This window comes from Triticum dicoccoides, chromosome 7B (genome assembly GCF_002162155.2).
Source record: "Triticum dicoccoides isolate Atlit2015 ecotype Zavitan chromosome 7B, WEW_v2.0, whole genome shotgun sequence".
In the NCBI taxonomy this organism is placed as follows: domain Eukaryota; kingdom Viridiplantae; phylum Streptophyta; class Magnoliopsida; order Poales; family Poaceae; genus Triticum; species Triticum dicoccoides.
Genome location: NC_041393.1, coordinates 420,854,406 through 420,868,279, shown reverse-complemented (window position 1 = coordinate 420,868,279; position 13,874 = coordinate 420,854,406). Strand labels below are relative to the sequence as shown.

The following is a 13,874-nucleotide window of genomic DNA, read 5'->3' as shown; positions in this document are numbered from 1 at the left end:
AGCAATCCTCCCACTCGGGGGCTTAGCTGCGACCCCGTACTTGACTAAGTTAAAACACACTCCGAGTGGAGAGCAATCCTCCCACTCGGGGGCTTAGCTGCGACCCCGTACTTGCCTAAGTTTAAAAAAACAATCCGAGTAGAGAGCAATCCTTCCACTCGGGGGCTTAGCTGCGACTCTATACTCGCCTAAGTTAAAAAATATTCCAAGTGGAGAGCAATCCTCCCACTCGGGGGCTTAGCTGCGACCCCTTACTCGCCTAAGTGACAAAGGTCCTCTGAGCTACGCCACAAGTACAATGTATGCTCCATCCCAATCCGCAAGGACGGCGAGGTGTCGACTGAACACAACGTCTGAGCTGCACCACAAGTACAATGTACACTCTATCCCGATCCGCAAGGACAACGAGGTGTTCATTGAACACATCGTCTGAGCCATTCGACGAAAGGTGAAAAGATCAAGTTCACTCAAAATCAAAAGACATTCAAAAGCGATAAAAACAAAGCCATGGCATTAAAGGAAAATAAAGTTCAGATAAAATCCGGCAAAAGTTCAGAACCGCAACGGGCAGAAGTACTCAGACATCAAGCCTGAAAGAGTTTAACGGTTACATAACCACTCGGCATTCCGAGGCAAATAAAGGTGGGACATAATGTCTGTTCACTCGACAGGAGGAGGGCTTGCTGGATCGCAAAAGCTGTCAAGGTCGATGTTGTCTGCGATGCGAGTGGTGACGTCAAGGAAGGTGGCCATAAAGGACTGGAAGCTGAGCTTTTTGGTGTTGGCAACCTTGAGATCTGCCAACTTGTCTTCTCTGACATCCTTGTAGTGCACTCGGACCAATGGCAGAGCAACGTCGGCACCACAATGAGCAGATGACTTCTTCCATTCCTGCACTCGACCAGGGATTTGATTCAGTCGAGTCATCAGAGACTCGAGATCCTGTGAGAGTTTCGTCTGAGGCCAGAGATCAGCGTCAATCCGCGTCATTGCCACCTTCAGACGAGAGAGATAATCCACATCACTGTCCAGGAGAGACTCCAGGTGCAGCACATTCATTGCAATGTCATCTTTGATAGGAGAGTTTATGGGGTCAAGGCCTATCTCGACCCACCCAGTTTCTGCTTCGAAGTCTTGACAAAGTTCTGCACAGTCGGAAAAGCAGTGAGTCGACAGTTTAACAAGACGTGTTAGTCGACATGAACAAATCAGTCGAACAAGAGCAAATACCTTCAAGCTTCAAGACCAACTTCGCAGCAAGCTGCCCCAAATAAGACTCCAATTCGCCCTTCTTGGCCTTGAGACTTGCAACTTCGTCAGTCAAGATTTCCTTGTCCTTCTTCAGTCACGCAACCTCCTGGTTGGCTTCAGAAATGGCAGTCTTCAACTTGGAGTTCTCCTCTTCCAACTTGTTGACTGAGGCCAACTTCTTGTCCGCAAGTGCCGTTTTCTCTCGCGCCTCTTTCTGGGCTGCGGCAAGATCTTGATCCTTCTTCTCCAGAGCCTGCTTCATTTTCTCTAAAGAAATAACATTCTTCAGACGAGCTTGGAGTTGACGGTTTTCACTACGCACATCTGTTTGAGTGGAGTCACTCGGTTCAAAGAGACTAAAAGGAAAAAAAGTCATAAGGTGGACAGTCGACGAATGGTTACCTCCCATGGTAGATGCTTCATCTTGGGCCTTCTTGAGGTTCTTCTTGGCCAGTTCCAGATCAAATTTGAGGCTGATCTGCTTCTTCTCCAGTTCAAAAAATTGGGCTCCAAAATCACAAGACTTCTGTAGTTAACAAATAAGATATGTCAGTCGACGGAAACAAAAGTCAATCACAGCGAAAGTTGCTCTAAGACTACCGCTGAATCAAACATTCAACAGTAGTCTCGGGGACTACACCCAGTGGATGCACTTGGCATGCCCCCACTGGTCCGGTTTTACACTCGGCATGGTCTGCCCAGCATGAGTAAAAAAAAGAGATTCTCAGACCCCAGCTGACTACCAGCAGTCGACCGCGGGACTACACCCAGTGGGTGCACTCTGCGTGCCCCCACTGGTTCAGGAAAACACTTGACTCAACCTGGTCAACTCAAGTGGAAGAACTATTCAACTCTAAGTCAAAAACAACCCAGTGGGTGATTGGATGCGAAATGCAAACCCATGATAGATGCACATAAAAGGTTCCAAAACGCTCATCCAAGGACACCTAACGGACAATGAAGAACAGTTGCAACTACCTCCAGATTAACAGACCAGTCGGAAACCAACTAACCTTGACATTGGCTTGCAGAGTGGTGTTGGCATTGTAGGCAACCTGGCTGGCCTCATGCACTACCTTCATCTGCTCCATCACGAGGTTTTCCTGGAGAAGGGCTTCCCTGGCGGCACTCGGCGGGTCGTCTGGAGTATGATATGCAGCGAAGAGTGATGACGGCAGTACAGTCGGAGCAGGAGCAGGATCTGAAGCATGGAGTTGTGCGGGCACATCGGAGACCTGAGCAGTCGACCCCGAAGGACGGTCAGTCGACAGTGGATTGGCAAAGGTAACACTGGCCCGAGCCAGATCTCCGAATCGCTGGACCACCGTCTTTGGAGCCGATGTTGACTGAGGCACCTGACCCTCAGTCGTCCTCCTGCTTGAAGCCCTGCCTCTCCTCCTCCTCTCTTTCAGAGGCACTTCTTCATCATCATCCGGAAGCTCAATGACATCCCGCGGAGCTGCAACAAAAAAGAAACCACAAGAGTTCAGTCGACCGACAACCCTGTCAGCAGAACAAATTCAAGATGGCAAGAGCGTACCAGATCTGGAAGTAGACGTGTCACCAGCTTCCTCATCACCCGGGGCCTAGTCAATATCCATGGAGGTTGCAGAAGTTGCATCACTCAAAAGTTTATAAATCATTCGGCCAAAGCAGAAGTATGAGTCGGTAGAAGAAAACGCAGAAAGATAGAACACTCACCCAGATGCTACAGGAACGTCCATCTTGATCTTGGGCAAGGTCTTCCAAGACTTCGAAGGGGTGACCTTGGGTTGCTTCGCGACCTTCTCTGTCGGCTCCGGTGTCAGAGTCTGAGTGCGCTTTTGTGTGTGCTTGCTCGAAGCCACGGTCTTCCCATGCCCTCCCGCCAGATCTTGGAGTTGCTTGGATCGACACTCTGTGCGAGGTGGTGAGTCGACTACTTCTTCATCATCCGACTTGTCACTCTCTTCCTCATCGTCATCTTCTAGAGATTGCCACTCGCCGCTCTCTTCTACGTTGTCCTCTCCCTCCTGGTCTTGCTCCAGGGCTTGTTCACCATTGGGCATTAAATACATCTTAGTATAAACCTGCAAGGCAAGAAATCAATCAAACATCAGTCGGATTCAGAAACAATTACAAGACAGATTGAAGTACACTCTGTGGCAAAGATCAGACCTTGTCCGGCTGGTTGTCAGTGTCGAATGGATCGACTCTCTTGGCTCCCCTGGGGTTGTCCTTGTTCCCGGTAATGCCCTTCAGCCACAGGGCTGCGGTATCATCTGTAACCTCCTCTGGGTGAACCCGAGCGGTGTCGTTGGCACCCGAGTACATCCACATCGGGTGGTCACGAGCTTGGAGCGGTTGGATGCATAGATTGAGAAATACCTCCAACAAGTCCATGCCAGTTACACCCTGAAGGACCAACTGGACTACTCTCTCGACCAAAATGTCCGTCTCTACTTTCTCCGCTGCGGTCACGGTCCGTGAAGAAGGTGTTGGGCACGATCTAGGGTGAAAGAGGGAAGACCGGTTGACTGATCGGGGGTCGCAACATCCTGGTAGTAGAACCAGGTCGACTGCCAGCCCCTCGCCGACTCAGGAACTGTCATGGTAGGGAAAGTGCTCCTCTTCCTCATCTGGATCCCTAGACCCCCACACATATGGATCACATGCGTCCTCTCATCACTCGAATTTGCCTTCTTCACTGTCTGGGAGCGAATTGTGAAGATGTGTTTGAAGAGACCCCAGTGCGGTTGGCAGCCCGGAAAGTTCTCAGACATGGACACAAACGCGGCAAGATACGTGACAGTGTTGGGAGAGAAGTGGTGAAGTTGGGCGCCGTAAAAGTTCAAGAAGCCCTGGAAAAAAAGATGCGGAGGAAGAGAGAAACCACGGTCGACGTGGGTAGCAAGGAGGACGCACTCACCCGACCGCGGCTAAGGCTCCGTCTCCCCCTCCGGCAGCCTCGAGGCCCCGGCGGCGATCAAACCGGAGGCGGCCAGCTCCTCCAAATCTTCTGGCCAGAGCGAAGATCGGATCCAATCGCCCTGGATCCAGCCCGGTGGCAGCACGGACCTCGACGACGACCCCCGATTCATCTTCTTGCCTTTCGCCGCCCCCATCGCCTTTTTCATGCGCCCCAGCGCTGCCGTCTTGTCCTTCACCATGGTGGTGGGGCAGCACCGTCGAGGGCAGAGGAAAAGGATGCAGTGGAGAAGAGGAGAAGGAAGAGGAAGATTGGAGGCGCACAGTGCAAATGCCTCGGCCTCTTAACGACCCACTTCCGAGTGGCTGACGCGTGGGCCCGAGCAATCATGTCAAATCCCGCAACAGTCGCACGTCGGGTACGTGGTGAAAAAGGTGGCGTGGAAATCGAGGCGCCCCTATTTATCCATCCCGCTTACTACGGCGTGCTCCACCTCGCGCGCTTCCCAAAATTTTGAATCCAGCGAGATCCGGGATATGCGGTAACCAATCGCACAAAAGATTTTGCATCAAAGTAACACTTGACGAGTGCCAGCATAAGTACAGCCGACAACTTCTGAATCGATCAAGGCGACTGAAACGAAGCTGAAGTCTCAGCGTGGGCCTCCAATCCAGCATGGGCACTTGTGAAGCACAAGAGCCAAGTCAGGACCAACTTCCACCTTCTTTCCACTCGGACCTCAATGCATTCGGGGGGTAATGACGATGCCATAGACCTAGGGTAGGGTCATAGGCCTAACCTATACGCCCTACCCAAGGTCACTACCCTAGAAGCAAAGACATCCAAAGAACAACAGAGAGTACCAATCGGAGTCATCGAGTGCAATCCACTCGACCAGTCATCTCACTCGGGTATCCCTCCCTCCTAATACCACTCGACCAAGACGAAGCCATTCGACTATACGAGAAACCACTCGACCTACAGAAGACCAGGAGTCACTCCGGACAGCAACAGTCGGACATTCACTATGTAGTCTTGAAGGTCATTAAATACACTTTATAGCTGGCGTTATCAGTAGCGTCCTATCTTAATGTACATTGAACCCCTAAAACGGAGGTGGCTGGGGGTCCTGGCGCACTCTATATAAGCCACCCCCTCCTCTGGGACAAAGGTTCGCACCCCCTGTAACACACACATCCATATTCCAGTCGAACGCCTCAGGGCACCGAGACGTAGGGCTTTTACCTCCTCCGAGAGGGGCCTAAACTCGTAAAACTCGTGTGTACATCCTCGCCATAGCTAGGGCCTTGCCTCCTCATATGAAACCCCTATTCTTACTGTTAGACTTAGTACCACGACAGTGGCCTGCATGTCCGCACCTGCCGCCATCATCAAGGAGAAGTAGAACACGGGAGGCCACCATTGGATACCCGGCCGGTTCTCCTTTATCTCATACCATCCTGGGCACCCGCCTGAGCTCCATGGAAGCACCCTTCCCCTCCGGCTGAATCACCCTCTTGGCCACTCCGATGAGCAGCGCAGCCGGACATAGGGAAGATACAGGGGAAGAACATGCCTCTGGGGCTCCCGTCCCGGTAGTCTAGTTCTTCTGGGTTGCCAGACATGGGGAAGACAAGGTGCGGCTAGCCATAGACTGGTGTAGTGTATCCTGATACGTCTCCAACGTATCTATAATTTTTGATTGTTACATGCTATTATATTACCCGTTTTGGATGTTTAGGGGCTTTACTTTGCATTTTTATATCATTTTTGGGACTAACCTACTAACCGGAGGCTAGGGCTGGAATTCGAGCCGAGTCGAGCCAGCTCGGCTCGACTCGCTAGAGCTCGTTTCGTTAACGAGCTAGCTCGACTCGACTCGTTACTATAACGAGCTCAAACCCAAGATTCGCTCGACTCGTATAACTCACGACCTGGCTCATTTAGCTTGTTAAGCTCGTTTAAGATATAAACATAAAGCCCTCAAATATGATAAAAATGATTATGTATATGTTAAACATATATATCACTATATAATTGTAATTCTATTGTAACGCGTGAGTCTCCTAGGAGGCTAGGCCTTCAACTGCTCGGCCTTGGGTTGTGAGCCTGGGATGTAGGCTATTTAGTGGCTGATCTTTCTTTGTATTGGGAGTGGCTGATCTATTGTATCGAGTCTAACGAGTTACACGAGTACTCGTGAGATTGGCTCGTTTAACTTGGTCTATAAACGATCTTAAACTAAAGCTCGGCTCGACTCATTATTCTTCGGGTTCGAGTCGATTCGAGCCGAGTCACGAGCTACTTGTTTAGCTCGCGAGCTTCGAGCTTTTTTTCCAGCCCTACCGGAGGCCCAGCCCAAATTGTTGTTTTTTTTGCCTATTTCAGTGTTTCGAAGAAAAGGAATATCAAACGGAGTCCAAACAGAATGAAACCTTCGGGAGCGATCTCTTCGGAACAAACGCAATCCAGGAGACTTGGAGTGGACGTCAAGAAGCAGCCGAGGCGGCCACGAGGGTGCCTGGCGCGCCCTAGGGGGATGGGCACGCCCCCCACCCTCATGGGCCCCTCGTGGCTCCGCTGACCAACCTCCTTCGCCTATATATACCTCCATACCCTGAAAACATCCAGGAGCACCACGAAAACCTATTTCCACCGCCGCAACCTTCTGTACCCGTGAGATCCCATCTTAGAACCTTTTCCGGCGCTCCACCGGAGGGGGAATCAACCACGAAGGGCTTCTACATCATCGCCAAGGCCTCTCCGATGAGTTGTGAGTAGTTTACCACAGACCTTCGGGTCCATAGTTATTAGCTAGATGGCTTCTTCTCTCTCTTTGAATCTCTATACAATGTTCTCCTCGATATTCTTGGAGATCTATTCGATGTAACTCCTTTTGCGGTGTGTTTGTCGAGATCCGATGAATTGTGGGTTTATGATCAAGTTTATCTACGAGAAATATTTGAATCTCCTCTGAATTCTTTTATGTGTGATTGGTTATCTTTGCAAGTCTCTTCGAATTATCAGTTTGGTTTGGCCTACTAGATTGATCTTTCTTGCAATGGGAGAAGTGCTTAGCTTTGGGTTCAATCTTGTGATGTCATTTCCTAGTGACAGCAGGGGCGGCAAGGCACGTATTGTATTGTTGCCATCGAGGATAAAAAGATGGGGTTTATATCATATTGCTTGAGTTTATCCATCTACATCATGTCATCTTGCCTAATGTGTTACTCTATTCTTATGAACTTAATACTCTAGATGCATGCTGGATAGCGGTCGATGTGTGGAGTAATAGTAATAGATGCACGCAGGAGTCGGTCTACTTGTCGCGGACGTGATTCCTATATACATGATCATGCCTAGATATTCTCATAACTATGCACTTTTCTATCAATTGCTCGACAGTAATTTGTTCACCCACTGTAATACTTATGCTATCTTGAGAGAAGCCACTAGTGAAACCTATGGCCCCCGGGTCTATTTTCCATCATATAAGTTTCCCATCTATCTTATTTTGCAATCTTTACTTTCCAATCTATATCATAAAAATACCAAAAATATTTATCTTATTATTATCTCTATCACATCTCACTTTCGCAAGTGCCCGTGAAGGGATTGACAACCCCTTTATCACATTGGTTCCAAGGTTCTTGTTTGTTTGTGTAGGTACGAGGGACTTGTGAGGAGCCTCCTACTGGATTGATACCTTGATTCTCAAAAACCGGGGGAAATACTTACGGTACTTTGCTGCATCACCCTTTCCTCTTCAAGGTAAAACCAACGCAGTGCTCAAGAGGTAGCATATCCGTGTCGTGAAAGTGGGGCTCTGTGCGATCGTACATGGACATAGTTTTAGCTTTTTAGTTGAAAATATGTTCAAAATTCAACCGTTCCCGTCCAGTTTGTATGAAATCCGTCATGTTTGTATGAAACACGGCCGTGTTTGCATGAATTTCATGTGGTTTGTTGAAAAGGAGTTTGAAATGTATGCAGCTAGCGTTAGATGTCGACCTCCCGCATCCATGTCCATGGACTGGTCCCCCTATCCGCAGACGAATGTGGGAGGATTTTTGCAGGTTGCTGTTGGAGATGCCCTTAATCCTCTAAAAACCCAACACATCATAAATGTACTTAGTAGTGGCATGCCAAAATGGGCATTATGGACTTATGGTATGGGTGTGGCACACCACTGATAGTTGTGGTGTGTGGTGAGCATGCCACCAACTTACTGGTGGTGTGCCACAGTAGGCACGCCACTAGTATCACATACACTAGTGGTGTGCTTCATGTTGGCACGCCACTATGTTTTTCTCAAAATTCTTTACAGAAACTATATTTTTTTCCTATTGATGGTGTAAGTTGACTGGCCCACATAATTATAATAAAGAAAGTATGCATCATAAAGACAGAAGTAAGACGTTTGAATGAAACTCTAGATACATGGGTAAGTTTAGAAGAACGTTAACACAACAACAATTTAACGTATACGCAATAGAACACCAGTACCTTCACTCTGATTTTACATAGCGCTTCGCTTGTACTCGGGACTATAGTGGTGAATGTTAGGTGTCCAGTTGAAGAACATCGGGTTGTCGTCACTCGTCAGCCTATCCCTTTAAGCGAGCCTTGACCTCCTTCGGAGTTGTTGCGCCGCCGTTGAACATCATCTTGGCATCAACGAAATCCTGTTTGATGATGTTCACAAACTTCGGTTGGATCCGTCTGAACTCGTCTCTACAACCTCCATTACAGGTTTCCTGCATTCTTTTCCCCGGCCGATGATATCAACTTGATTTGTGAAGGGTGCTCATCCCATGCGTACTACTGCATGGTGGTGGATGACATAGTACTCGTTCGTCACATTGTTTTGTGGTTGCTGCATGCAACAAAAGTCGGTTTTGTGGATGAAGTGTGGCATGTCATTTCTGTTCTTTTTATGCATCCCAGGTCTGATGATTCTGCCCCTAAATGTTAGTTCAAAGAGAGCTTCATCTACACATCCTCGAGGTTTGTGTAGTCTTTCTTCATGCTCCTCGTCCAATCCAAGAAACATGTCTTCGCCCTCTTCAGGGATACAATGATGAGGATGTAGCGGTTCATGCGGATACAATTCAATAGACTAATTATCCTTAAATTAACCTTGGAACATGCCAGCATAATGAAATTTACGAAATCATAATGTGGCTAGCGAGTAACTTACTCATGACGGTAGGGAATGAGAAGGCACCCCTTCTCCTTATTGACAATCATGAAGTAGGAAATGTACCTCTTCGCAATTTCACACCCCTTAGGGTTGCGTAGGTTGTTCTCGTGCATGTGGTGTGGTAGGGGTCTGCTACCGCAAAATCCCTTACGTTGTCGAGTCTAGACATTGTAGCTTGATGAATGCCAGGTGGAGTAAGGAGCCGTCGAGCCAGTATAGGAGGAACAAGTTGAAGATCTCCTTGGAAAGCAGATAGAACTTGTTTGTGGGGAATTTGTCAACCAAGTCACAACTCATTGAGACCTGCACCATGAAAACCGATTGTTACCAATCTCCTGGCGTGGTAGCAAGCTTCTCCCTATAGAGAACCCCGTCGTGTTGAATCCTCATTTCTAACGCGAGGGGGGCGATTATATCAAGGATGGGTTCATCCACCACATGGTATGACCACCATTAAGAACGATGGCCCTCTAGTTTGCTAGATCATGAGGATTTATTAGCGTGGATCTAGATCTTCTCAACCGGTCGACTAGTAGCGCCCTTGCCACCTTTCTTACCACCAGTAGGCCGCCTTCTCGTCTTGGGTCCCAGGGCATGCTGGTTGGCTGCAGTGCCCACTATCGCATCCCTAGACGCCTTAACCATGTAACTATCCACCTACAATGTAAGCGATGGTCAACTATAATGCTTAAGGGTGTTAAATATCCACCTACAATGTAAGCTATAGTCATATGACTACAAAAAACTGATAGATCAGTTAAGAGTTCATCTTTATTCTCATCATCTGCAGCACCATACATAGTTAGGAGACCCCCAAACACATTTTTGTCAACATCAAACACATTAGTAACTTGTAAGATATACTTGCTAGTAAGCCAGGAGACAATTTCCAATTTTCTTTCTTAATACCATAAAGGATCCAATTCCCATTAAGCGGGTCATAGGGGTCATTTTTCTGAAATAACTACGGGGTTGACTCGAACCTTCCCTTCCCACTGGAAGGAAGGCGGAGGACTAGGTCTAGGCTTTTTTTGGCACTGTCCAGGAATGGGAGAGGGTCGTATCTAGGTAAAGAATGGGGCGAGGGAAGGATTTTATATCTCCAACCGGGCCGCTCGGTGATCAAGGGTGGAGAGGATCTCCCTCCACGTGTCGAACGTCCGTCATCACGCACTCGACTAGTTTTGGGTCCGCATCATGAGCAGAGGTCCGGACCGAAGCATAGTTCCCGTGTACCACCCTCTTGAGGGTGTTGTTATGTTGGCACATTTTGTGCTTAGCTGGGAAATTGGTAGAGTACTCTAGCTGTGAAAAAATGACTGATTTTTTTTAGAAAATATCAGGCAACATTGAGGAATAGCTAAAGCAAAAAAGTTTTGGTTGTCAGTCTGATGTCTCGTTCAAGAGCCTATATCTACACAACATTGCCATAGCAAATAATTTGTTATGTTCTGTTCTTTGTTGATGTGCCCTATAATTGTCTAAAACTTGTTATATTAAATATAATTATAGTTATGTCAATATATGTGCAAATTAAAATGCAGCGACCATTGGATGAAAAAATACGGTGGATATCCGCTTGTATTTTTTATTTTATTTTGAGAATTACCCGCTTAAGTATTTTGGGATCCGGCTGGACGTAAAAACTGAACAGTACTATACTCGTACCACTAGCGCATGCATGGTGAATTGGTGACCGGTCGAGTCTGAGAGATTTTTGACTTAGGCAGAACATCTCACTATTCTTAGTAGTGCCCTGTTTTTGGGTTCATCCATGTACTGCACTATGTTCCATTACATACGTTAAACTAGTGCTACTCTAGGTCACACACAACACAACCCAATCAATCATGCACGTACATGCATGCTACGGCTATAAATACCGGCTCACGCTGCACTCCTATAGCATGTGTGCTCAGCGCTCACTCGTCTCTTCTTCTTGTTGTTCCTGTCATCGATCGCTCGAGCACAGTACTTAGCAAGTTAGCGTCGATCACTGAGCCAATTAAGATGGGTGCTGTCAAGAACCTTGTGAAGCTCTTGATCCTCGTCGAGGTGGCCGTGGCCCTGGCGGGGCCCGGCGTCGCCGCGCTCAGCATGGACTACTACGGCATGAACTGCCCGTTCGCCGAGTACATCGTCCGGAGCGTCGTGAGTGAGGCCGTCATGGGCGACCCCACCCTCGCCGCCGGCCTCCTTCGGCTCCACTTCCATGACTGCTTCGTCCAGGTACGTATTGCTGGATCTCATGGTGCACGCTTCATCTATGCTCGCTGTCCATTTAATTTGATGATGGTTCATCGACCCATGGCGTGCAGGGATGCGACGCGTCCGTGCTTCTGGACGCGGCGCCGGGCAGCAAGGCGGAGAAGGACGCGCTGGCGAACAAGAGCCTGCGCGGGTTCGAGGTGATCGACAAGATCAAGGACACCCTCGAGGCTCAGTGCCCCGGCGTCGTCACCTGCGCCGACATCCTCGCGCTGGCCGCCAGGGACGCCGTGCTCATGGTCGGCGGCCCCTACTACGACGTGCCCCAGGGCCGGCGCGACGGGAGACGCTCCGTCGACACCGACACGCTGACCGCGCTCCCGTCGCCGTTCCTCAACGCCTCGGCGCTCATCACCCTCTTCGGCACCCACGGCTTCAACGTGCAGGACATGGTGGCGCTCTCCGGCGGGCACACCCTGGGCGTGGCGCACTGCCCGTCGTTCACGCCCCGCCTCAAGTTCGAGGCGTCCACGCTGGACGCCGGGTTCGCGTCGTCGCTGGCGGCCACGTGCAGCAAGGGCGGGGACTCGGCGTCGGCGACGTTCGACCGGACGAGCACGGCCTTCGACGGCGTCTACTTCAAGGAGCTGCAGCAGCGGAGGGGCCTGCTGAGCTCGGACCAGACGCTGTACGAGTCGCCGGAGACGCAGCGGCTGGTGAACATGTTCGCCATGAACCAGGGCTACTTCTTCTACGCGTTCGCGCAGGGGATGGGGAAGATGGGGCAGATCGACCTCAAGGAGGGTGACCGCGGCGAGGTCAGGAAATCATGCAGGGTCGTCAACAAGCCCAGCTGGTAAACTAAGCATGCATGCACTTGCGTCGACGTCATGAAAAATCAATTAGCTCGACGGAAATGGCACAATAACCACAGGAACACAGTAATAAGGTACAGCAACTAGTGTATTGTCGTGTGTGTGTGTGTGTGTGTGTGTGTGTGTGTGTGTGTGTGTGTGTGTGTGTAACAGTACTTCTATAAACTTGTGAAGGTGTTGCGTTGTGAGATTTGCCAATAAATGTGCATGGCAGTATGCACTAACATGTCCAGCATGTAAAAAGGTGGAATGAAGCGAATATACTGTAATACAGGACATTTAATGTAGTAGTAGTTCATGTACTAGGAGTCGTGTAATACAATACATATCACACAATATATGTACTCACATATGCAACCATGAGTTGGAGTCAACTTCTTTTGTTCTTCCTTATGAAAAATGAGCAGACTTTTATCTTTTATTTTAGAAAATCTCGCCGCATTTCACAACGATGTTTAGAGGGATTGTTATAGAATCATGTGGATCACCAAGCCACATATGCCTACCAAAATCAAGATACAAAGAAAATTTAGCTAAACTATCGGCTTCAAAGAAATTAAGCCTATTTTCATTGATAAACCGGCATTCTTCGGAATCATTCTTTCTGGCATTCAACTCCTTAATCGCAGTTGCGTGAACTCCTCCCGAGTTGGCTTCAATGTATAACTGAACTGCTATCAGAAGAAATTAGAGTGTGGGTCGCCATTAGATCAGAAAGCTAAAGCTTGAGGTTCGCGCCATGACATAGCCTCGAGAACTGCAACATCGGTGACTTCATTGATGACATAAGCAGGCTATAAGAAATAAAATATTATATCTTTGCTTAGTTGGAGGAGAGAGAAGAGAAACGGACTCTTGACTGGTAATCAGCTGCAACACGAGACCCAAGACACTTTGTGAGGATGTAAGGTGGGCCAACTAGTAATAAAATAGTGCAAATTTAAAACTTACAATAGTACATGCCGGCTATAAGCTTGGCTCTAGATGAGATGTCAACTCTTTATAGATGACTGTTGGTTGTATTATTAACAAAATGACACCAGATAGTTTAAATCATGATCACGGCATACCGCAGCCGTCGCTCCTTGTCCATCGTGGCTAGTAAATGCACCCTCTGATGAAATTCTGAGGCGGGGGAGACCATGGCAAACGCCTAGATTCAGGTTTGGTAGTAGTGGGCCTCGCTCCCTTATTTGGAATTTGATCAAGATCACTTTTATCTTAGGGCATCTATAACGTGGGCGCTTAGCCCAGACGCCAGGGTCTCTTTCCTGGCCGTTTCGCTCGATTCCCGGTCGATGACCAACCGCAGAGCTGACGACTTGAGTGTCCTCGAGCTCCTCCCCTTCCCTCCCCCGACCCCGCGCCCGCGCCGCCTCCCCGGGGGGCGGCCGGGGCGGCTCCCCCCGCTCGCCTCTCCTTCCTCCTT

The 13,874-nt window shown here is 48.9% G+C and overlaps 1 protein-coding gene across 1 annotated transcript; it reads left to right on the top strand.

Moving 5' to 3' along the window:
• Positions 1–11,282: 11,282 nt before the first annotated feature.
• On the top strand, positions 11,283–12,805 carry LOC119341342 (peroxidase 47-like). Its single transcript, XM_037613222.1, has 2 exons — positions 11,283–11,591; positions 11,681–12,805. The coding sequence occupies exons 1-2, from the start codon at positions 11,373–11,375 to the stop codon at positions 12,428–12,430; spliced, it is 969 nt and encodes a 322-aa protein (XP_037469119.1). The 5' UTR covers positions 11,283–11,372; the 3' UTR covers positions 12,431–12,805.
• The last annotated feature ends 1,069 nt before the right edge of the window (positions 12,806–13,874 follow it).

What these genes read in the sequence shown, in the direction of transcription:
- LOC119341342 (XM_037613222.1), top strand. Translation starts at nt 11,373, where the DNA reads ATGGGTGCTGTCAAGAACCTTGTGAAGCTCTTGATCCTCGTCGAGGTG. An exon ending in TCCATGACTGCTTCGTCCAG is followed by an intron (nt 11,592 to 11,680) that starts GTACGTATTGCT and finishes CATGGCGTGCAG; the next exon opens with GGATGCGACGCGTCCGTGCT.